Source organism: Atheta coriaria, unplaced genomic scaffold (assembly GCF_025399875.1).
Source record: "Atheta coriaria isolate IRGN ID8LTWV9N9 unplaced genomic scaffold, Caltech_Dcor_3.1 hic_scaffold_6_pilon, whole genome shotgun sequence".
Taxonomy (NCBI): Eukaryota; Metazoa; Arthropoda; class Insecta; order Coleoptera; family Staphylinidae; genus Dalotia; species Dalotia coriaria.
The window spans coordinates 8,742,950-8,767,137 of NW_027045448.1; the positions used below are offsets into that span (position 1 = coordinate 8,742,950).

Genomic DNA, 24,188 nt, shown 5'->3' on the forward strand with positions numbered 1-24,188 from the left:
CGCTCGGCGCTGCGAGCAGACCGTGTACCTGAAGAGCGAGAAGTCGGTGAAAACTTAAAAGAGAGAGCACGGACGATTAAGAGAGGAGAGAATGAATTTGATCCACAACAAAATAGTGAGCCCGTCTCTCGAAATCGTACGGTCCGTTTTCCACGGTCGCCTCTTATATTTGCATCCGTTTCTCGGCCCCCAATATTGCGTGTTTAATACTCAAATGACCGTTTCCTTGTAATCGCTCAGAGTTCAGGTAAGATGTATCTTAACACGTTAAAAACATACACGATCGACTGGACTCACACACCACTTACACATTGCAACGCAGCGACACAATTTTGTCCTTGTAAATAAATAAAAAATTGACAATCGCATGGACAGGCGCCGCGTCACTGCCCCCTGCATGTGCTTACATCGTTTGATGCCTTTTTACCGCTTGCATTCGCGTTTTTTTCGCGCAAATAAACTCCCCTCGTTTATGTAACATAACCTATACAATTATACGCGCAGCTTTATCGGCCGAATAGGAAATTTCAAATTTAAATTCGCGCCGTTCTCCCACGCACTTAACGAGCCTTCTGTTTGGAGCGTGCGTAATTGCAGTAGGCGCCAATTCAAATAAATCTGATCAGTGTTTGTATATTATTATTTTTTTTATTGATGTAAATAAAAGTATCATATACTTCTCAGGTTACTCTTTTCGTTTATTTTGTTTGCTAAATTAGTATTTATTTATTCTGTAAGATTGTAATAAATATCAAAAATTCTACGCATTTATGCTAGGATATAAAAATCTATAAGGTTTTCGCCTGGCAGAAAAACAGACAAAAGAGTCGAGAAACATAACGAGACGACGAAGCAGAAACGAAAGAGCACAGAAGGGAAGGCACAAAAAAGAAAATGCGGTTTAGTGCGGAACTCGACGGCGAACTGCAATGCGAAATACGAGCAGAAAAATGTAGCTTTTTTTTTGTTCGCATCCTTTCTCCTTCTTTCTACTTATTCCGCGTATTTTTGTTATTCGTTGAGTAAGATTTCACCATTTCAACTTTTCTATTTTGTTCGGCTAGTATTACGAGCCGGCACTCGCATACAGACGGTTCTCAAACTAAACGCAGCGAATTCGTTTTGGAAAAATGTGTCAACGGCCGGTGAAAGGTGGCAGATTTTCTTTATTTGTAAATTTGAAATTTTGGTATCGCCAAATGTGAATTTCGCAATAATTGTAAACGCTTGCCATTCGCCGCGATTTGGTTTTTCATTGGCAGGAATAAAATAAACTTCTTATGCGCACATTTTGTTGAAAACCTTTTATGCCGCGAACTTGCAAGTGCAAAGTGTGAACGCTGGCTCAAAGGGAGCAGAAGGAGCGGGAAGGACGAATACTCTGACCAAAGCTGCTCAAAAAGCAAATGCGATCGTAAAACGAAAGCACGAACTTGTAGTTGAGTTGGCTCGTCCGTTGGTTGTTCTTTCTTTTCGAGTGTATACGCGTATAAAGAAAGAAAAGATGCAGACAAAAAAGAATAAAATCAATACGAACGAGATGGAAGAGGAAAAAAGTGCTAAGCGAAGAGCGGACTTAGAGAAGCAAGTCTTTTCTAGATGTGGAACGCGCTGCCGCCGGTCCATGCCATTGCAATTTTCTCTTCTTATATACCTCTCTTAACTTGGACTTCTTTTTAGTTCAATGTTCGTAAGTACGACGTTTCGTACCGGCTTCCTTATTGCAGCCGCCGTCGAAGCTCGCTGAGGTAGGTTATCTGAAAGAAAATTCGTAATTTCCGCAAAAATTGATTTGGATGATTTCGAAAACGATCATCAAATTGGTCCCGCGTGGGGTGGCTATTTTGAAAACGCTGGCTTTCATTTCCAGAATGTCTGGTCAACATTACGTTCTGCGATGGAACAACTACCAGACGAACATGACATCGGTGTTCCACCAGCTGCTGCAGAACGAAGCGTTCGTCGACGTGACGCTGGCATGCAACGACTTATCGCTGAAAGCGCACAAAGTAAGTATTGCGATCGTCTTTGTTCAATTAGTGCAATCGCCTATAGCATTCGCTGCCTCACTTGTGGCCTGCGTCTGCCCCGACCCTCCGCAAGCCGTGACCCCCCAACGATGAGCTTCCTTTGTGTAGCGCTACACCACCCCTCGGGTGCGAGCAAACTCTATAATTTCCATTGAGCCCCCTGCACAATTTTTCGTTTGGTAGGTCAGCGAGCGAGCGGTAAAATTTTGTTGGCCTGCATCACGCAGGCAGAATACGAACGTACCCTCAGGTTTTAGAAACACGCGGGAAATGCCACTTATACACTCCCGTTCGGGGTGTTTCTAGAATGATGCTTCACATCCGACGGCGGGTTTTTTGTTATTCGACACTGCCGCACCAGTTACAATGCGATGGATTTGTCGAAATTTTCCATGATTAATCTCTACTGCAACTGCTTTGTAAATAAATATTTTTCAGGAGCAGTATGCAATTACGTAATAAATAAGAAAAATATTGCGCTGAGCTACACGTTTTTACTTTTACTTTATTGAGTAAGCAGAAAAATAATATCATAAAAATTTATTTCTATAATTGGCGTAAAATAACATAAAATAACAGCAAAAGTTGAGAATTTATTACAAATTTGTAGTATTTTAGATGAAATTGTGAAAACTAATAAGCTATCATCATTTGTGATAAGCTCGTCGTTGTTTGTTCATATAGTTGTTCAATCAACAAGAAAACTACTGATAAGTTAGTCAATTTTATGGAAGATTTATAGTTCTTAGCACGGAGTGGAAAATAAAATTCATAAAATTCCATTAGAAAATTCCTCTAAAAGTTAATTAATTATTTACTCTGCTATTTTAATATTTTTTATAAAGTCGGGTTTTTTCTCTTTTTTTTTCTCGCCTCTTTGTATGTTACGTTGTAACAAAATTATTAAAATTGTTGCCAGTGAAAACATGAGGTCAATAAAAAACGCACGATTTGAACGCTGCTTGATGTTTCGCGTGTTTGATTAAAACCTTTGAATTCAAACGCAACGAAAAATAGAAAGTGCAGAAAACCAGTTTGCGACCTATCTCAAATTTTTGGGTTTGTCGTACGTCTATGAAAGTCTCGCAGTTGCCTCACGCAAAAGAAGCTGTTTTAAAACCTTTTTAATTTAAAATTTAAAATTTAGAAATCATGTATGTACTTTTCTAGATATTTTTATTGATGATTTGATTACGATGGAGAAAATGTAATAGTAATCATTTCTGATTCTGTCTAATCTATGTTATTATTGCAGGTTGTGCTGTCAGCATGCTCGTCTTTTTTCCAAAAACTTCTTATGGAAAACCCATGCAAACACCCGACGATCATAATGCCACAAGACGTGTGCTATGCCGATTTGAAGTTCATCATTGAATTCGTCTACAAAGGCGAGATTGACGTCACGCAAGCGGAGCTACAGGTGAGACCTTTAAAGCTAGTTAAAATTCTAAAAATTAATTAATAACAACTACTCTCGCGAGTTTAACGCGTTTGCTGACATCTTCGGAGCGGACCCGCATTGCGCACCTATGAGGGAGCCAGGTGCAGCAGATGTGTTAAAGTTGGAATATTTTTTTAGAAAATCATCCAATCTAACCATTCAAAAAACTCAAATTCTATTACACGAATATTATTTTTAAGGTAATTTTATTTTTTATGTCTTTTTATTTTATTTTTTATTGTATTGTATGTTTATAATGTGGAATTGTAACATGGTGAGGCACTGAACGCGAATAAAACATTAAAGATGGCCGAGAAATTTTGTTTTTTGCTCAATTTTTTTTGCAAAAATTGATAAATTCACATCTATACGCCAGATTTTAAAGCCTATCAACTTTTAACGTGAATTGGAAAATATATAAACCTATTAACGTAATAATTTAATTAATAATAATTACTTAATGGAAGTTCATTCCTGCTTATGCATTTCTTGACATTATTTATGACGCTACTTATCTGTACTGGAGAGTACTAAAGTACACAATCTAGAAAATTATTTATCGCTAAATACTTTGCTTGAATTAGGAATATTTATAAATAAACCTGGCTTAAGTATAAAATTATTCTAAATTTATTCGAAATTTTAATACAACTGCTTTTTTGCTTTGTAATACTTTTTATCTTATCGTTCGTAATACGTGCAATATTTATTTTACAAATTTAGCAATACATGTTGCAATTTTTAAATTTTGATACACACAGCGCCATCTAGTGTCGATTGAAAGCAAGAGTATATCTCTCGTAAAGCAGCTCACTGATGGCGCGCGGTATACTAAAATCAATACTTTGCCAGCTTACAAAAACATGTAATTAATATGCTGCAATCGCAGCGCGGTTCGGTCGGAGTTGGAGAGGCGAATTGATTAGATGCGCCGACCGTTCCATACACCGCACGCTCGCAGTCGGCCATTGTTAAATTTATGTTTGTTACCGTAGCTCAGAAGACTGACTTACATGTTGTATTAATTAAATCTTATTTGTGGCAATACGGTGTTTTATTTTCGTTGTTGTTCATTACACGTTTTTATTCCTATATATTAACGCTAGAAGCATGGAGGGCGATTTTGAATGGTAATGTTGTTTTATTTTATATTTAACTTGACCTTACGCTGAAGTTAAGAAGTTCGTACGCGCTTCTGTCATTTCGCGTCGCTTTAATGGCGAGAAAAGGATAAAATTTCGCTCCCGATGCGTTCGGTATTTCGTCGACAATAAAAATCAATCGTTACTCCCTGCTCCCACGGCACGGGCAGATGTTTTTAGAACAGGGAATAAGCGGGTGGCCTCCGAGCAACGCCTCGTTAAGACATTCTTCGCGCCGCGAATCGATTGGAATATTTTTGTGATTTCTGGTTTCGGAAATTCATTTTGTAAAATGGCATGTTTTGCGCCTGTATATTTCAATTCTAACGGTATACACTGGTGTAACGGAGGAATTTATTTTATGGGCCAAGTTTAAAGAGCGAATTTCATAACTTTGATGTGCAGTGCATGAAAGGAAAATGTGAAATCGTAAAGTGACGAAGAATGAATGTAGGTCAAGATTTTACGAACTAAACCGAAACGGAGAAAAGAAAATAGTTGAGCGCAAAGAGGAAGGAGTATGAACAAAGTAATCTTAAGCAAAAGCAAGTAGACCAAAAAAAAAGCCGGAAGGAGGGATAAGGGAAAACTGTTTATATTTCTTTGGTGCATTTTTTGTTTTGTGTTTCTTCACTTGTTTTAGTATCCAGCGGTGGCGGAATACAAATGATTGTATTTCGAGTGTTTTTAATGTTTAAATAAATGGCTGGCGCTATTGTTTAAGCGTTGAGTGGCCCGGAAGTTCGGTGAACTTTCCGCGTAGTTTATAAGGATGTGAATACGTGTGTACGCCGCGCAAAAACCCCAATTAAGCCGAAGTAGTAGTGCGTGCGCCGAGCATTTCTCGATCTATCGCGGCTCGCAGCATCCCCGTTGTAGGCTGTGGAAAAGGGTCCAGTCTTAGTTCGCGCTCAGTGCTGAAGGTCGCCGAGGTCAACGAGTAAGTACGCGGTGTGCGTGGAGTGCGGGAGTGTGCAGCCTGTGCAGCGTGTTTGTGCGATGCATGCTTGCACTTTCATTCGGAAATAGTTTTGGTTGTACGCGGAAGTCACTTTTGAGCTGTGCTAGTTCCCGTGTGGGAGAGAGCGAGCGGATCCGCCTGTGCCAGCGCCGGCCGTGTGTAGACGTGAGTACGTGGACGCTTCTGTGCATTGCGCCGTTTGCATGTGTGGGCGGATAATCGTGGAAGAGTACGTGAGCGTGCATGTGGCGATGCGAACGAAGCGAAAGAGAAACCGGCCGATCAACCTTCGCCGCGGCGCGTTCTTCGCTCGCCACGCACCTACCTCTTCACGGGCGGCAGGTGCATTAGCAACGTCTTTGTTGTGTGACTGCCTCATGCCCCTGCCTCTTTCACGTCGTCCGTCCGTCGAGTATGGTGCATTTCTGGTATTTCTTTCGTACGTTTTCGATTCGATTCAAACTGCGGCAGGTTGCGAATGCGTTACTACATAACATAGAGAATATTATTCGTGCATTCGGTGTCTTCCGGCGCTCTTGTAGAAATTATTTTTGCGCGAGCATATTTGCATCGTGGAGCGTTGGTTTCTTCGAACGCGCCTTCGCTCGCCGTCCTTGTTCCGCGCCGTATTATTGGCGGGCGAAGGCTGGGATGTTTGCGCTCGGTTGCGTGCGGCTAAGTTTTTCGCGACGCTTCCACCCGCCCGCCGTACAGACAATTCCGGGTCTAATCTGGGGGGTTGCCTGGCAAAGCGGCGGCTCTGGGGCACGCACTGGGGGAAAGTGATGCGGTGTCTGCTCCAATCAATACGGGTTCAAGGACGCTCCTAACTACGTATCTTCCATTTCCTTACGCGCGCTCATTCTCCTTTCACACAATTCGTAATAAACACGCGACGTTTCGATGTTTTTTTATTAGTTGCTCCGTTTCGTTTTTGTTTTGCATTCGCATTATGAAAACTACGTGCGAGAATGGCGCGCGGCGCGTCGCCGCGTAATATCGTGCCGACTTATTCGTCACTGTACACCTTTATAGATTTATTCCGCTGGTCGATGACTGAAAATTCAATTACCATTACAGTCGCTCCTGAAAACGGCAGACCAATTAAAAATCAAGGGGCTCTGCGATACGCCAGACGAACAAGTCTACATTGGCAACACATCGGCGTCGACCGTCACTGGTGAATATCCCAAGTTGCGACGGCTCTCCTCACCGAAGCATCGGCCGGATTACTGTGACCACAAGAAAACCAAAGGCAAGAAGAACGACAAAGCGCCCGCCGGCAAGGAACCAGATGCTGGTACCTCCACGACGACAACAACGACAACTGCCAATGACGACGACTTACACCTGCATACTGAACAAACCAAAGAGAATGACAGAACATTGACTGCAAGAGATGATGATAAGGGAAGGAAGCGATTGAACGCGGAACAGAATCTTCTGAACATGAGCAGTAATGCTCTGCTGACTGGTCAAGTAAGTAAAAATTCTGCACATTCAAAATTATCACTCAACAACGCGCGTGTTTCAGTTGCTATTTTCGCAATTTGGAGTGGATAATGAAGATTTTTCACCCGACCCTCCGGCCCCAATGGCCATCCCCGTAGGACATGTCGAGATGCAGGAGCATTCACCAACGCGGACGTTGCTAACCAATTCGTCCTTGCATCGCACGGATTTATCACGTAAGCGATTTTATCGTTTTCCGCAAGTACGTAGTTTCAATTTCGCGCTCCTTTCAGACACTCACCTTAAAGACATTAAACGAGAAATAAAATTTGAAACGCTCCACTCGTCGTACTCATCCGAATCTCTGCTGGACATTGATAGCCACATGTCGGCGCACTCAATGGACAGCCATGACGGGCATGATCCAAATAGCCACACAACAATGATGATAACACCCGAGTTGACCAGTTTGATGCCACTTGGAACAATCAGCGATCACAGTATGAAATCAAACGGGCATTCAGAACATTCTCACAGTTCGCGGCACAGTGCGGGGCCGAAAACATGGACACAAGAGGATATGGAGCGGGCGTTGGATGCTCTCAGGAATCACAACATGAGCCTTACAAAGGTACGCAACTTCCGTATGAAATAAATATGCAAAACTATATTGTTTGTTATTGTAGGCGTCATCAACTTACGGCATTCCATCCACCACTCTCTGGCAGCGTGCGCATCGGCTAGGTATTGACACACCAAAGAAAGAAGGTCCTACAAAGTCCTGGACGGAAGAAAGTCTGAATTGTGCACTGGATGCATTACGCACCGGGACAATATCTGCGAACAAAGCGAGCAAAGCGTACGGTATACCATCGAGCACGTTGTACAAAATTGCAAGACGTGAAGGTATTCGATTGGCAGCACCTTTCAACGCCGCGCCCACGACGTGGACACCGGAAGATTTAGAAAAGGCTTTAGAGTCGATACGCTCAGGACAAACATCCGTGCAACGGGCTAGCACGGAGTACGGTATTCCCACGGGTACATTGTATGGTAGGTGCAAACGTGAAGGTATTGAGTTATCCCGGTCGAATCCCACGCCTTGGTCGGAAGATGCTATGGGCGAAGCACTGGAAGCAGTGCGCCTAGGTCACATGTCCATCAACCAAGCCGCGATTCACTACAACCTTCCTTATTCATCACTGTACGGCCGATTCAAACGGGGTGCCAAGTACGATTCCGACTCCACTGACCTCAACGTCGACTCACACTCTCAGCATGAAGGATCGTCGATGATGCTCGATTACACAAACTCGCATAATTCCCAAGTACAATATCACAATCATACAAATAGCTGAAAAAAATCACATTAGTCGTATTTATGTAATTATCTTATCATCGACGTATTCTAAGTTATTACTACTGATTTTCTTTGTGTTAAATTATTGAGAATTACTTAATAAGCATGAAGCCATTTACTTTGCGAATCATTCATGTCTACGATAGTTGCAATGCGTCCCAATGTGATATATTTTTCAGGGACTTGACATGAATGATGAGCATCACGACGTATAATACGGTTACTTTTTTACGTTTGGTGATAAAAATTGATCTTAAATGATGAGAATTATGAGTATTATTAACTAAACTGATTACTATATTGGTATAAATTTAAATTCGAATCGTTTCGAGATGATATTGTAAGCTGTAAGTTGCCGGCAAGGCGAACACAAATAGATTGTATAAAATAGGAAGAAGAACGGTAATGCAAAAACGTTGTATTCTAAGTAACTTTAAGCATAAATGATTTATGTAGAATTTATGAAAGGTAAATATAGTGCAATAATACTATTGCAGTGAAATGATAATTACGATTGTTTCTAATTGAGTAAGGCTATTATTTATTTGTTTACTTAATTTGCGCCGTTATCGTAGTCTCAGTACTTGGACAGACACAAATTGGTGTTAAGAAATGTAATGTGCCTAATATCGAGAAGTTTGTGTAAGACACTTATATGCCGTATCTGTAACATTGTATATGTACATGCAGATTGCATTATCATATAATACTAAAGTAATACACCATAAATGAACTACTTGTCTTGATAACACGAACTGAAATCTGTGTTTGTTGATTGTCACTTCAATTCGAATATTTATTTGTTTATTTTTGTCATTCATGTTATAAATGTTTTGTTAATATTCTTGAAATATAAAATACACAACTCAACGGAATTGATTCAGTACACCTTAACGTTTTTCGTTTGTTGCTTTTTCGCGGATGATGAAAAATAATCAAATTAATGTGTGTTTATAATGTTGACAACAAAGAGTGACAGCTTAAGCAGAAATACAATATGATATGTACATACATAAAATATATATTGTTAACATGCACCATGTATAAGTTTAAATTATCAAGATTACTCATTTAGAGGCACTTGTTATCAAATGTTTAAGATTTGTTTACAGATGCGAGAACAATGGCAGTTTATTTCCATCGTAACATAAACTTGCAGTAATTTAATACAAATACACGCGCACGCGCCTTAGTTATGGCTTTTAAAGCTGACTTCAGCAATAATTTCTTTAATATTTACATTTTTGACAGTTGTAACAAAGAGTTATCTGTCAACTATTGCACATGGATCATTTGTGCTTCTTTGGTTTTATTGTTAGATAAAAACACGCGTATTTCTGGCGTTGTTGAAAACATCATCGAATAAATTACTCTAAATTAAAGCAGATTCTCAAAATGATCTCCTCGAGCTTCCAAACAATAAGCCAGTCGATTATAAAACCCTTGAATTGCACTATGAATAGAAAACACATCATATTTTAACGTGTTACACGCGGCACATATTCGCTCACGCAATTCTTCAATTGTTCTTATCGGCACTTCATCATACACGTTTGTTTTCAAATAATCCCAAACAAAGAAAACACTGGGTGAGAGATCCGGTGAGCGTGCAGGCCAAGTCATAGGCCCGAATCTCCCAATCCAATTCTTACTAAATTTGTTTGACAACATTGATGAAATTGTCTGCGTGCAATGTGCAGGCGCTTCGTCCATTTGAAACCATGGTGATTTAATATCTAGCTCATCCAAAGCTGGAAACACATGATCCTGCAGAAGATTAATAAATTTTGGAGCATTTAGATTGCCATCAAAGAAAAACGGACCAAGTAAATGGCTGTTTATTATGCCAACCCATACATTAAGTTTTGCAGGTAAATGTTGCTCATCTTCATTCGGATTTGACCAATATCTGTAAAAATAATTGAATAATAAGCAAATTTTAATAAGTGTTGGGCAGGAAATACCTATAATTATGTGAATTTACATCTCCATCAATTGTAAATGACGCTTCATCAGTGAACAAAATTTTATATAAAAGTCCACCATCTACATTTATTAAATCCATCATAGTTTCACAAAATTGTGTTCTTTTTTCGATATCACCATTTGAGAGCCCTTGATGTTTGGGAAATTTAAATACTTTGAATTTACTTCTCTTTAGGAGTTTGAATACTGTGCTTTGTGAAATGCCAAAGACTGTAGCTATTTCATGTGTGGAAGAGTTTGGTTTCTCTTCTGCAAAGCGAATTATCTGAGACTTCATCTCTTCCGAAACTTTGGCTAATCTTTGACCAGGTCTAGGAGGCTTTTCCTGTTTATTAAATTCATGAATAATGTTGTGAATTGTACTTAAGCTTGGGATTGGTCGATGAGGATAATGAGTGGAGAATAATTTCCGAACAGCACGATGACTGTTGTTTGAATCGCTCGAATAGTACCATGTTCTTATTTGTATTCGTTCTTCAGTTGTGTACATCATTTCAAACTTGACTCGTAATTCGCTCCGCTACGCAATCACAACAGAGTAGAATCACAACTGACAGGATCGACGATTGTATCCATTCTCGTTCCGTCTTTGCTACTCTCTCGTTTACATTGGTTTGTAATTTGGATTTGTTCCTACATAACCCGAACATTTGTTACATGTTTAGAGTGTTTATTGTAGACGCGCATTTATTTTGTTTCGTTTGCGCATGTAAATTTACGACGTTGCCTTCAGATAGATTTTATTTGAACTTTTAAAGTTAAAAAAATGTTTAAATTGTAGCTTTCAAGTATTAAATCATGCTGAAAATGATGGAACCAATCATTGTAATATTTATAGATATAAATAAGATTTTTTTGCTTTGAACTATAAAGTATGAATGCAAGATTTAACATTTTACAACACTGCGCATAATTGCTACTTGTGCCTGCTGTCGGCGTTCACAACCTCTACGGTTTTAACTACTTTTGTTTTGGCCTATTACATCTAACAAAATAAGATTTATAGCTACTATTAAAAAGAAATGTTTTCCTAAGCAAGTGATTGGTAAGTGTTTATCAAATTTTAGTACTAGAATTTATTATAACCTTCAATACTAAACCATAGGTTCGTAATTTTGTTATGCAAAGCGCATAATAATGTCTCTTGTTACTAAATTTTAGTTTCCTGCATACTGCTTTAAGCAACAATGTCGCAAACAAAGAATATGCCCAAAGATGGGCAAGTCATAATGGCAATTATGAAAGAAATGGGCATAACTGAGTATGAGCCTCGAACTGTTATTCAGTTGACTGAATTTGTATATCGATATGGTTCTACAATATTGGAAGAAGCACGCCAATTTGCCAACAATTCAAATAAAAGAACACTTGAGTTGGATCATGTTAAACTGGCATTGCAACTTCAGAATGAGAGCACATTTACAATGCCACCTCCAAGAGAGATTGCTATTGAAGTAGCAAGAAATAAAAACAACATACCACTTCCATTGATCAAACCACCTTGTGGATTACGATTGCCACCCGATCGTCATTGTTTATCATCTCCAAACTACCTGCTAAAAACAAATGCAAAGAAAGTAAAACAAAATTTCAATGCCAAGCAAAATGCTATGAAACGCGCTAACTTTGGAATCAGCAAGCAAACTGTGACCATTCCAAAGGCATCTGCAAAGATCTCAAATGCAAATGTTCAAGTTCAGAAAACTGTGCTTAAACCCAAAATTCAGATAACACAGAATATTCAGACTGGGAAAGGAATATCTAATAATGGTATTAATGATTTGAAAAGAAAAAGGGAGGATGATGAGGAAATGTAATAAAATATCACTTAAACAATTATGTTAGCAAAGTATTTTACTACTTGAAGTTCATTAATATACTTATTTTATTAGTTTAACAAATATTTCCAAGTTTTCACGAGTAACAAACAAGCCTTTTACTGCATCAAGTGACTCCTTGGAATTTTAACTCACCACCCTAGTTCAAGTAAGACCAGCCACAACTAGAGGGCGCTGCGCAGCCGAAAACTCAAATGTAGAATCCAGATCCTTTTGTTCCAGAAACAGGAACAAATTCATATGTACTAAAGGTAAATTAAACACCTCTTCCATACAAATACTACAAATTGATCTTAATACTATTTATTAATAAATATTACATATCATGATTATAATAATTTCCTATTCTGGAGAGCCGTGCCATTCGCACGCATTTTGCTCCTGATCTATTTTACAAGTTGTACTTTAATCATGGTATACTCACAATCACATAGGAATATGTATTGATTACTCAGGATCTCATCCTTTAAGATTTTCTCAAGTTTATTTAAAATTTGATTAAAACTAACACAAATAAATAAATTGGTTCATTTACGTCAACATTGAAAAAATAATCTCCGTGGAATTCAATGACTAGAATTACTCTCTTTATCTTTGCCCTTAGGATCATCAAAAGGGGTATTAACTAAATAAGTTGTTAACGTTCCTTTTCCTTTAACTTCTATTGCGCCTCGGCATTCCAGGGAGTATCCAGCTTGTGTAAGTACTTCCGCCGTTTTATCCGTGACTTGAATTCGTCCCATCACGCCGCAGGAATCCATTCGTGATGCGACATTTACAGTGTTCCCCCAGATATCATATTGTGGTTTTTGTGCGCCCACAACACCAGCAATAACGGGTCCATGATTGATTCCTAAAGATTATAATATAAATATTTATAATTTAACATTAAAAATTATAAAATTGTACCAAAGCGTAATTTGAAGCGTTGGAATGAATCTTTGTTGATTTGTTCGAGTCTTGTCATAAGCGCAATTGCAAATTCCACTAACGACACAACCAAATGTTCAGTTTTCTTCATATTTTCCTATTAAACATAAAAAATCAATATTTGCTTCAAAATGACTTCAAAATGCTAATAATTTACTTCGCAATCCTCTTTTCCGGGTTGTAGACCCGATGCTAACATATAAGTGCTTCCAATCGTCTTAATTCTGTCAATACAACTAAATTTGGGCTTGTCCAGAATCTGTAATAGTCATCAACTTAAATATTGCAAAAGTAACCATATCAATTGTTATTACTTTATCGAATTCACATATTATTTCATTCAGCAGCCGGAGACATTCCAAACCCTGCTTATTTATGTCACTCTCACCATAGAAATCTTGATAGTTTGGGATCGATGCGAACATTACAGCAATGCAATAGTAGCGCTCATGGTATAATTCTTGTGTTGTCCGTGTTGTCAGATAATGTTCAGCCACGTGAGCGGGAAGTATCTTTTCAAGAATAATCTACAATCAAGCAAAATTATAGTTTTTACAATTTTATAATTCTGACATTTGCAGTTCTCAGATTAGTTTGCATTTAATGCAAATTCATTTGAGACGTATATAAGTTATCAGATAGAGAGAGAATTTCAGAACTTGTACGAGTAGATGCAAAAGTTATAGTTTCGTAATTATTCGTCGTTCTATAACGCGGCAGTAATTTAATTTTGAGTTTGCGCCGACATACCTTATTTTTACTTCTGGCTTGTTCAATCGCATTCTGCTCCTCGTTAAGTTTTGACTTTGTGAGATAGTCTGTGCGGGATGTGTACTCTAATTGCCGATCCAGAATGTGGTATAAAATTACCACAACGCTTAATCCCACGCTGCATTTGAGCACAAACGGCATTCCAACAAATCTGGTAAATTAGAATTCATGTTTTAATTAGTTATAAATGAAGCGGGGAATAGTATTGATTACATACTTGTCATTTTCAGTTTCTTCATCTTGAAACATATTAAAGTAACTGTAAACAATAATGTGCACAGAAATGGTAATTACCATTAATATTAACTTTAATAAAAATGATCGACGCAGAAACACAGCAATGGCTGACACTGATAACATCGAACTTTGTAAGTAGGTCTGAAAAATACAAATTAGATTTAAGCAGTATTCAATTAACAAACAATGAGATTTCCACTTGAAATAAATTCAACAAAAAGTGTTTACATGATTGAATTTAAATCTTTCAAGAAATCTTGCTTAAATCCGCAGAAATAAAAAAAAATTGTGATGGATTTATTACCGGTAAGTATTCGATTATCGTATCTCCGCTGACGGCGTCTGAATTTCCATATCCATTAACGCCCGTATTATTAATGCGGGAGTTCCACCGATCTCGATTGCCAATCATCAACGGCTTTGTAAAATTGCTCCGACTGATATTCAGATTGCGAAAGAATCTCGCTTGGTACGAGTGCAGCGATTCCAGCGAGGCAGGAGTGTAATCCGCCTAAACCGGAAGATTAAAACAGGACTTATGATTGTATTTGCGCGCATTAAAAATGTATACGTACCAGTGTTATAACTGCAGTGGTCGATATCAACATCACCGACAGCATGAAAATCGTCAGACGAATTCCGCGAGAGTTTGATACTATTTCAGCCGGCGTCAGTTCCACGCAGGGCATCGCAACTTCGCTTTCTAGTTTCCGCATGAAGCAGCAACTTTTCGTCCATGTCAGGTAGACAAACATTAGGAGCACAGAGAATGTTGGTATTAATGTTCCATACAATAACACACTCCTAGAAAATGTTTATTTATGCAGTAGAATACGAATTGTAGGTTAAATAATGAAGTTTTGAGGTTAGTTTTGCTGCTGCCATCTTCCAGTGTATTTTTACAACATTAAATAAGCTATTCTGCATGGATGCACACTGTATAACAATGTAATAAAGTAAATATTTGCTTTATAAAACTTACGCTGGCAGAATAGTAATTTGCGTGCATCCCATCACCACAAAGATCATCCACGCGTAAAACATGTAATAATGAAACTCGGTGTCCGCTTGAGATTCATACTGCTTTTCATGCTGACTATCATTAAACCACAAAAGGATTGGATTTAAATCACCACTATAAAAAATTAAATACAACGAGAAATCGATGTAGATAACATAAATCATTTATAACAACATACCGTAGTTCAAAACGTGTTACTTTATCAGGAAATAATGTAGACTCAACTAGACTTTGAAATTTCTAGAGAATCGAAAAAAAAGAAGACAATTTATTGAGTTATTTAAACAAATATTTGGTTAAACTAAAATTACTTACACTTGTCTGTGGTCCGACAAAGTTAGCAAAAGGTTTCTCCGCGCCCCAACACTCAACGTGTTTCATCAAAGGACGCGTTGGACGCGTGGGTGTTATATCCTGTTGCATATCACTGCAGAAGGAGTGACTCCGACTCCGACTTCGATCGGAATCAGCGCACAATTGTGTTCTGCTACCCGCATTTGATTCAGCATCTAATTTCTTCAATTTTAAGTGTTAAATTGGTGATTTTAATGTTTGACTCAGTAAAAATTGTAAAAAACTTACTTTTGGTGGTATAATAAGATATGTTTCAATTTTATGATCAGCAAGATAAGTGTCTCTCTTCATTCCGTCACCCGGTTCGCATTCAAATCGATTATCCAGCTCTAATAGTGTGGCTTTCGTGATGTGAACTCGCCTGCCAGCAAAATTATTATAAACGCAAAGCGGAGGGAATTATTAATTAAAATATAGCAAAATAATTATGTAAATATACGTCAAGCCCTTTGCAATTGGAGCAGAATATGTTCATGATGTAAATGCGTGTTATAAATTTATTATAATTTGGTAATATTTTAGTTAAATATATTTTTTTGTTTTTGTTTTTGAAATTAAACAGTAAATTCATTTCAATTTCAATGAAATACGTCAAGCCATTTGAAATTGGAGCAGAATATGTTTATGATGTAAATGTGTATTAAAAATTTATTATAATTTGGTAATATTTTAGTAAAATGCATTTTTTCTGTTCTTTTTGAAATCAAACAATGAAAATCTGATCTTTTGAATAAACTCATCCGAATGGAATGGTAGATATCAAAGAATACGACAAAGTCCTTAGGTGCCGTCTGAATGTGTGCGCCAATTTACGAATGGCGAGAAATAAATAAACATCAACTGGTATTTACCCGGCGATGCCGCCAGACTCCATGTGATTGGCAAGTGTAACATCGTCACTCCACACATCGTACTGCCATTTCCGTAGTCCCAGCAAGCCGCACAACACGTTTCCACTGTGAATGCCTATTCGCATGTCAACCTTGATTCCTGTTACGTCGCGCACGAATCTTTGAAAATCGAGTTAAACGAAATTCAATTTACTATCTATATCGTCAGTGTGCGTGTGCGGGGATGTGAATGCAATGAAATCAATCGCCAGAAACTCAGTTTAAGTTTCCATTCTGTTGGTTTTCATGTCAAAAGGAGGGTGCAACATTTTGATATTGACAAAAATTTTCTTTAGATTTAATCAGTGTAAAAATATTAATGTTAGGTTATGTGATGTTTGAAAATAGGTTATGTGTGGTGTATTTTTACCTGATGGCGTCAATCATTTGAAGACCCATGTTGACGCAGTTGTAGGCATGATTAGGCCGTGAAATTGGCAATCCGGACACACAATAATAGCAATCTCCAAGAATTTTAATCCTCATGCATTGATTATCCTGTAAAACAGACGAAAAACACTCAGTAACGAAACAAAATACACTTTTGAATACATATGAATACAAATACATTTGATTTAGCAACATTTTTCAATTTCCGGTTGCCAGACTTTCCTAGATCGATGTGTTTAAGTTTAATGCACGCGGAGAAAAACGTTATTTCCTGGCGCAAATAGGCTGTGCGCGACATGCGCGTATTTTATTAATGGTCGGAGACGGTAACGAACTTACTTGCGCTAGTTTATCGAAGCGGCTGAAGAGCTCGTTCAGTGTTTCGACCAGTTCGGATGCGCTAAGTTGCTCCGATAATGGAGTAAAATTGACGATATCCGCATACAGAATCGACACGTTGTTGTGGCGCTGCACGTGCATTTCGTGGAAGCACTGATGCCCGTGGTCGTCGAACATTTTCCGCTTGACCTGCACATTTTTATAATATTTAATTCGGTTGAAACGAATCTAGGGAATCAATGCAATAAGATTAAATTTTGTCGAGTGGGGCAGACAATAAAAAAGGTTTTCGGGGATTACAAATCCAATATGTTGAATTGAGAGATTATTGAAAGTCATGTCGTTTTTTTTTCAGTCTGTTCATATGAATGGTATCGATTACCAAGTTTGAATGAATGCCGCTGGAGCTAAATTCGTGCTTAATTCATTAAGTAAATTTGCTTTCTGTGAAATATATATTTCTGTAAATGTAATTTATTGATTAATATTATTTCTGACCATAAATTTTGGAGTAAAAATATAAATCAGTATAAAATAAATATTCATTTTAAGAAAAATAGAGAAAAAGTATAGAAATGTGATTAAAACCATCTAATTTTTATTAAAAAGTCTTGTAAAATTATTTAGGAAAAAAACTTGCAATTCCTTTGAAAAATTGAGGTTATAAGATGTAACTTAACCTAAATTTTAAGCTTTTAGAATCAAATTATCAAAAAATCTCGTATTTCATCCATAAAACGCTGAATAACTTACTTCTTCAGTAATATTTGCCGGTAGCACACTCAAAACTAAACTCTCCTGTTGTTCAGTTTCGCATTCACGTTGAAGTCGAGACTCGACACTTTTCAATGTCGTTTCAAACATTCGTCGATGCGCGCTTTCTGTCATGAAACGATAATACATGCCAGTGCAACTGGCGGTGATCAATACTAATATTTCAGAGAGAAGCTGCAAAATGTCCACAAATAAATTAATAATATATTATTATATAAAAATAAATAGGAAGCACTTAAGAAAAAAAAAGAGTGTCAACGTGAATTAGTATGCATATCCAAGGTTAGTATGTAATTATTGTGTTCATCGTGTTCGGTTCGATATCCGTTAGTATAACTAAATGACCTTTTGAAAGCGATACCTAATAATCGAAGCTGAAATTGAGTTATGTCCTGAAATTACGGCCTCAACCTTAATGTACTGATAGAGTGCATCGCAGTATTTAGTATTCGGACGTGCGACTAAATTTACGAAAGCGACAATTGATTTTTTGCTTTATTTTTGACGTGTTTTAATTGCCGTGATAAATTTTTTAATGAATTTAAATCAGAAAATAAATTTTTAATATTTTTTATGAAATTGTCGGATATTTTTCTGTTTTTTGACGGACCATCAATATTTTATTATGTATTATTTTGATATTAAATTAAAAAATGTTAAAGTTTAAGTTTATTCAGTTTTGTTAAAATTTAAAGTTTTTTTTCGTAAAATTTGTATAAAAATGAAAAATATTCAAATTACCTCTTTGGCATACGGTTCATTAACATTATATCTTGTGGTAACTGACAATGATAAATGAATAATCGTAATAATCGTCGACATAACGACAGCCAGCAAATGTGAAATCGGTAACATTGTGTGTAGTGCCAGAAAAAGTGCAAACAATGGCATGTATCCATGTCGATCCGCCAGGAACAACGCAGTTGCAAACATCAAACCCATAATCAGCGTAGATACAGACAGCGTCCATGCCTTTTGATTCCTTAGCTGCGGAATCTGAGACGCTACTAGAATGACTATAAGTACAGTGCTCACGACGGAGAGGAAACAGATGGATAGCAGCTGGTTTTGGATGTCCTGAAATTTAACCAGAAACATTCACTGGATGAGTAAATGTTTGACATCAGTCGGGCAGCAATTGATGCGAGTTACCTTTGTGTGCAGTGCACATTCTGTGATCAAAGAGGCGACGCATGCCAGGGTGGCGACGCTCACGCACGACAGGAAAAGGGAGTGTTTCAATCGGGCGCAGTACTTGCGGAACATATTCTCTAGTTCCACATCATCGGCTGCAACAATTTCAAATGTACAATGCAAAAGAATATGGAAATATTATTTGTTTCAGTATTATGGGAAAACTAGTGGTATGCAACCAATAAAAATTTTACAACAGAAATTAACAACAGAAATTACTCGAAGGGGCGATCTATATCAATGTTCTTAACAATTTTAAAATTTTCTTTGATTTAAAATTTAGCCGTGTTGAGACTAATAATTGTGTAGAGCGATTATTGTCTAAGTATGAAAAAGTTATTGAGCCAGAATATTTCACTGATGAGTTAACTCATATTCTAAAATACATACCAGAAGAAAATATTAGAGATCCACATGAAATGTATGCAACATGGTCTAAAATCAACTTTTCCAAATATACACACAATACTGCAATTTTTTTTGACCTTGCCCGTTTTAATGCAAGTGGAGAAAGGACATTTTCAGTTTTAAAACGAGTCAAAAACTATCTGCGCAATAGTCTATCATAAGAGCACTTAAATGACTTGGCATTAATGTTCATAGAAAATGATATTTTTAAAAACTAGAGTACGACAAAATTATTGAAATCTTTGCCCAAGAGTAGGCAAGAAAAGTAAATTTTTAATTTGTATTTCAATTTGTATTGTCTTTTATTTTATTGTGGTAGTATTAGAATATATTTTTAAATTTTTTTTGTCTTTCTTATAATAATACCTGTTCTAAAACGCATAATTTACAATGTTTACATAACCGTTTTTGAAAATTTTTGGATTTAGGGGCCCTAAACCTGATTTGCGCCTGCACTGAAGCATAATACGCCACTGAATAAAATAATTTGATAATTTTTTTCGACGTTTTTTGATCGTGAATATCTTCTAAACGAAAAGCGTTAGAATCCAACGAATCGCAGATTATGATAAATTGGAAAATTCTCTATTAGAATAATATATAAAGTAATTAAATATCATATGGTAAAAGAGCGAAAAATGTGATTAAAAGTGCTAAAAATTAAGTTTTTCAAATTTTGATAAATTTTTACAATTGCGAATATCTCGTAAACTAAAAGAGATAGAAAGGGACGAATTGCAGAGTCTTAATCTACGGACAATTCTCTATCAAATAAGCTATTTAATTGGTAATCTAATAGATAAAAATGTGATTAAAAGTGTTAAATATTAAATTTTTTGAATTTCTATTGATTTTACCCTTTTATTTGTCTTAAAAAAGAATATCTAAATAAAATACAATTAGAAAATAAATTTAATTAAACCTAAACGTACCTAAATACTGGTTGACAATATTGGACAACTGTAATTGCAACCTAACATGTCGCCACCCAGATCAAAAGCTTTAAAAGCCCCGATAAAAGCTTTACGAAACAATTTGGTGCCTACAAGTGAACCTAAACACATATAACACTACAATTTAGTTTTGTTTACATGGAAAACATAAAATGTAAGCAATTCTGTTCCTAACTTGTTCCTAAAATGCTTCCACTGTATTTTAAATTGGAATGATTGAATATACTCCAATGATTGAATTGCACATTAATATCGCATCGACCCAATGGAGCACATTCGGTTCCTGGGTGACATTTGTGATTGCACTTCTGTTGTTCCCCACGGAATCAATATAATCTATCGAGCGCAATTGAAAACAAACGACGGTAACCACTAAACTGAAACCGTTGTTCAATTGTTACATACAACTCTGTATGAGATTTTAATTTTAAAGCTATAATAGCCTTCGTCTACAAATACGTTTCAATTAATGCAAAAATATCGGTTTTGTTTGTTGGCGCGATTTCATTAGGAGATAATCCCAAGAGTGCAATTCCGCACGGCGTGTGCGATAACAGCACAAATCTGTAACACGAGTAAACTACTTCCGTCGCTTTCGTTTTAATTAATTTTTTAATTATACGTCTACGGTATTACAGCGTAATGAGTATGTCTAATACGAATATATGCGGGGATCTCCGCGTATTCGGAGCTAAACTAATTAACTCTATCTATGGATGCCGGGTGAAGTATTGGATTGCTTTGTTTGGTGTGGAGCGCACGACGTCGAAAAATAAAAGCTGATGATGGGATGAATGAATAACGTCGATTTATTTTTAGACGTCGTGACACTCCGTTGCGGATCAATTTGTGGTTATAATAAAATTTAAATTTATACGATCGCCCGGTGTGGATTTAGGTATCTGGATATGCAAGACACACGCAGGACGGAAGGACGGTAACGAAAACATGGAGAATCGCTCTAATTAATTAATACAGCAATAATTTAGTTCATAAATACGCATTTTGCGTGGTCAGTTGATTAAACGCAATACCTGGATCGAAATTATTCACATAGAATTGAAATTAATTACTCGGGAATTTACGACATTAAGTAATTTACTGCTTTAAAGGTGTTAAACGTTATTTAGCCATTAATATCGTTTATTTTAAATGAATAAACACATCAGGAATCATTAAAATCTTTAGAAAAACATTTGATTCATTATAATTATTGAAAAATTATATTTTACGCTTAAAAACTTGAATTTATTCATATTTTTGCATCTAATTTTAGTTATTTTTACTATTTACTTCATTAAATTTTAATAATTAATAATTTTTTCTGTTTCTTTTGCAGTAAAACATAAAAAAGTAAATTTTTCTTTCAAGAGTAAATTTTAATTAAACTCTGCTTGATTGAAATTGCATTTTTGCGTGATTATTTTCTACCTTTGACCTCTTGCATCACTCTGATTCAAAAAATTCCATTTTCTTTGCTGTGCAAAAGAAACTGTTTGCGTTTTATGGTATCTGGTCCAGAATGGAATATTATTTGATTATAAATAACTTGATATCAAAGTTGGAGTCTTAGTTGACATTTATTTCGCAGCTATTTTAAGGCCAAGGTGTAAACATATTATAATCAAACATGTGACGTCCGTAACGATCGCCGGCTTGTTTCCGGACGTCCTGTTCACTACCGACGGCTACGCAGAAGACGCTCCTGCGCAGCCATTAGGCGCTCGAAAATCTAGTCACCTGTTTCTAATCGCGCGTAATTAATTCGATAAACGAATTTATGGGTCACTTTATGAGCCTCGGCTATTTCCAGCCCATGCCGAACCTATCCGAAACACATTGCACATCGCAACGTATTACAGTTGTAAATTAATTCAAAACATCACATCGCATAAGACGCCGAAACACATTAATATTGACCTAAACTTGTGAAACAGTTAAACAAAAGCATCATTTACTGAAAATTACAGATCTTTCTACATATTCATCTTAAACTAACCAAATTATTGCAGTAAATGATTGTGAATTAACTTATTATTAATTATTATTATTAGAATAAAATATTAAACGTCATCTTAAAGTATTTAGTGGTATTTCTTTCATTTTAAGGTTAATGAAACAACCCTATGCAATTATAAGTATGCAACTTATCATACACAATCCTTCACTCTTCATCAACAGTTTTTTAATGTTTATTTTGTAACTGAAGATAAAAGCAAATATTACTCCTGTTAATATTGTCCACGTGACTTAAAACAATGAAGTGATTGTTTCAATTGAAGTAAGAAAGTACTGCTAGAATAAACGAACGTACGATGACAATTCGCGACCAATCATTATTATTAACATTAACATAACAAATAAGTCAAGATACATTAACATAAACCTGACGAGACTAAAAATACATTATAAACATTCACATTTTTATCATTCTTTGGCATAACCAAATTAAAATTCGACTAAAACCTGGGAAATAACTGGGAATTTTGTTTAAAATATTCTTACCTTCAACCATTTTGAGTTATCCTTCCGGATTTTTGAACCGATGTGATGAATATACACAGGAATGCAAAGCACGCGGAGACATTCGAAACGACGGACGCGCGATATCCGAGCCCGATGCCGCCCTCGAGCGCCGCCAGTCAGAATGCAACTGGTGGAAATCGTGAGGAGCGTGAGGAGGACACGATGTGTTGGCGACTCCAGAATGTGACAATTTGATTACACACGGAGACTACACGTATCGTCTGCGTGAAAAATCAACATGAACGATTTTAATGATACTATGGAATCTTTTTATCAACGCAACTACAACCCACTGCCATCTGAAACCTAAATAAATAATTGAAATAAATTTATTCCGAATCGATGATTTACTTTACTTGCACATATATCAATATAAAATTTAATTAATATAAATTCCAGTTGATATTGTGTTTGTTCAGGCGAGTATATGCAAAGCTTTCTATAAAATTTTGGAACATCTGTTACAGCATCGCTGATATAAATAGTATTAAAAATATTATTGGATCAGATATTACATTTTTCGATGGTTTGATAAAATTGCGAATTTTTGGCCGCAATATGTAGCGAAACTAATGCTTTATTGAAAACTTATACATACATATTGTAAATATTACTATTTCAAGTTAAGTGATGAATATTTCTTTAATTATGGATGTGTGATAGATAAGTTGACAGTTAAATGGCAATTTATATGAAATTTTAAAAATATCAATTTGGGTTCTTTGATCTCCCGTTTCTGGTTATTTTTACTTTATATCTGTAATATTCGCATGAAGGAATTAATGGAATACCTACTTAGTAAGAAATACATACATATTAAAACTATACAACGAAAATTAATTCATAAAAATGAGCAAATAGCAGAGAAAAACTGAAAATGTAAGTATATTTCCACAATTTTTTAAATTTAACGACAATTGCAAGTTTTATCTGGTTGCTATGTTTTAAAATTTTGATTGAATTACAAGAACCCTACTTAAGAGTAAAATCCAGATGCGCATGCGTTACAAGCAATTTTGTGTATATTCCTACACAAGTAGCTTGAGCAGTAATTTGTTTTATAAATGATTAAACTTACGTTAATTCAAGTTCACTGTCAAGTATAGAAATCTAACTTGTATGAATTATTTATTCGTGCGCTTATTGACTTTACAAAATGTATGAAAATGTATTCCGCAATATGCAACCAAC

At 36.4% G+C, this 24,188-nt stretch overlaps 3 protein-coding genes across 7 annotated transcripts; 2 read left to right on the top strand and 1 right to left on the bottom strand.

Moving 5' to 3' along the window:
• Positions 1–8: 8 nt before the first annotated feature.
• LOC135794800 (BTB-domain-containing protein pipsqueak) lies at positions 9–9,256 on the top strand. 5 transcript variants are annotated; one of them, XM_065306199.1, is made up of 8 exons: positions 10–247; positions 1,681–1,748; positions 1,871–2,009; positions 3,286–3,450; positions 6,655–7,053; positions 7,109–7,262; positions 7,320–7,657; positions 7,713–9,256. In XM_065306199.1, the coding sequence occupies exons 3-8, from the start codon at positions 1,872–1,874 to the stop codon at positions 8,382–8,384; spliced, it is 1,866 nt and encodes a 621-aa protein (XP_065162271.1). In that variant the 5' UTR covers positions 10–247; positions 1,681–1,748; position 1,871; the 3' UTR covers positions 8,385–9,256. The 5 variants fall into 5 exon arrangements, with proteins under 5 accessions (XP_065162268.1, XP_065162269.1, XP_065162271.1 ...); XM_065306196.1 differs by having other exon boundaries at positions 9–247; positions 7,109–7,657; XM_065306197.1 differs by lacking the exon at positions 1,681–1,748 and having other exon boundaries at positions 9–247; positions 7,109–7,657.
• A 1,999-nt stretch (positions 9,257–11,255) lies between these two features.
• LOC135794806 (transcription initiation factor TFIID subunit 9) lies at positions 11,256–12,764 on the top strand. Its single transcript, XM_065306237.1, has 4 exons — positions 11,256–11,417; positions 11,534–12,185; positions 12,265–12,406; positions 12,439–12,764. The coding sequence occupies exons 2-3, from the start codon at positions 11,560–11,562 to the stop codon at positions 12,338–12,340; spliced, it is 702 nt and encodes a 233-aa protein (XP_065162309.1). The 5' UTR covers positions 11,256–11,417; positions 11,534–11,559; the 3' UTR covers positions 12,341–12,406; positions 12,439–12,764.
• On the bottom strand, positions 12,498–23,114 carry Ac76E (adenylate cyclase type 2 Ac76E). Its single transcript, XM_065306193.1, has 19 exons — positions 22,977–23,114; positions 19,069–19,205; positions 18,658–18,993; positions 17,896–18,090; positions 17,143–17,331; positions 16,784–16,911; positions 16,375–16,533; positions 15,752–15,884; positions 15,485–15,685; positions 15,348–15,409; positions 15,131–15,283; positions 14,724–14,952; positions 14,453–14,659; positions 14,129–14,289; positions 13,891–14,062; positions 13,455–13,667; positions 13,298–13,399; positions 13,120–13,237; positions 12,498–13,063 (listed from the first exon to the last, which is right to left on the bottom strand). Exons 1-19 carry the CDS (start codon positions 22,984–22,986, stop codon positions 12,777–12,779), a joined length of 3,192 nt encoding a protein of 1,063 aa, XP_065162265.1. The 5' UTR covers positions 22,987–23,114; the 3' UTR covers positions 12,498–12,776.
• Positions 23,115–24,188: the final 1,074 nt, after the last annotated feature.

Excerpts from the sequence above, each read along its gene's own strand:
- LOC135794806 (XM_065306237.1), top strand. The coding sequence starts at position 11,560 with ATGTCGCAAACAAAGAATATGCCCAAAGATGGGCAAGTCATAATGGCA. Across the intron at positions 12,186-12,264 it reads AGGGAGGATGATGAGGAAAT|TTTAACAAATATTTCCAAGT; the intron begins GTAATAAAATAT and ends TTATTTTATTAG.
- Ac76E (XM_065306193.1), bottom strand. Across the intron at positions 18,091-18,657 it reads ATGAACCGTATGCCAAAGAG|CTTCTCTCTGAAATATTAGT; the intron begins GTAATTTGAATA and ends GACATTTTGCAG. Across the intron at positions 14,063-14,128 it reads GAAGAAACTGAAAATGACAA|ATTTGTTGGAATGCCGTTTG; the intron begins GTATGTAATCAA and ends CTAATTTACCAG.
- LOC135794800 (XM_065306196.1), top strand. The coding sequence starts at position 1,872 with ATGTCTGGTCAACATTACGTTCTGCGATGGAACAACTACCAGACGAAC. Across the intron at positions 2,010-3,285 it reads TATCGCTGAAAGCGCACAAA|GTTGTGCTGTCAGCATGCTC; the intron begins GTAAGTATTGCG and ends TTATTATTGCAG. Across the intron at positions 3,451-6,654 it reads TCACGCAAGCGGAGCTACAG|TCGCTCCTGAAAACGGCAGA; the intron begins GTGAGACCTTTA and ends TTACCATTACAG.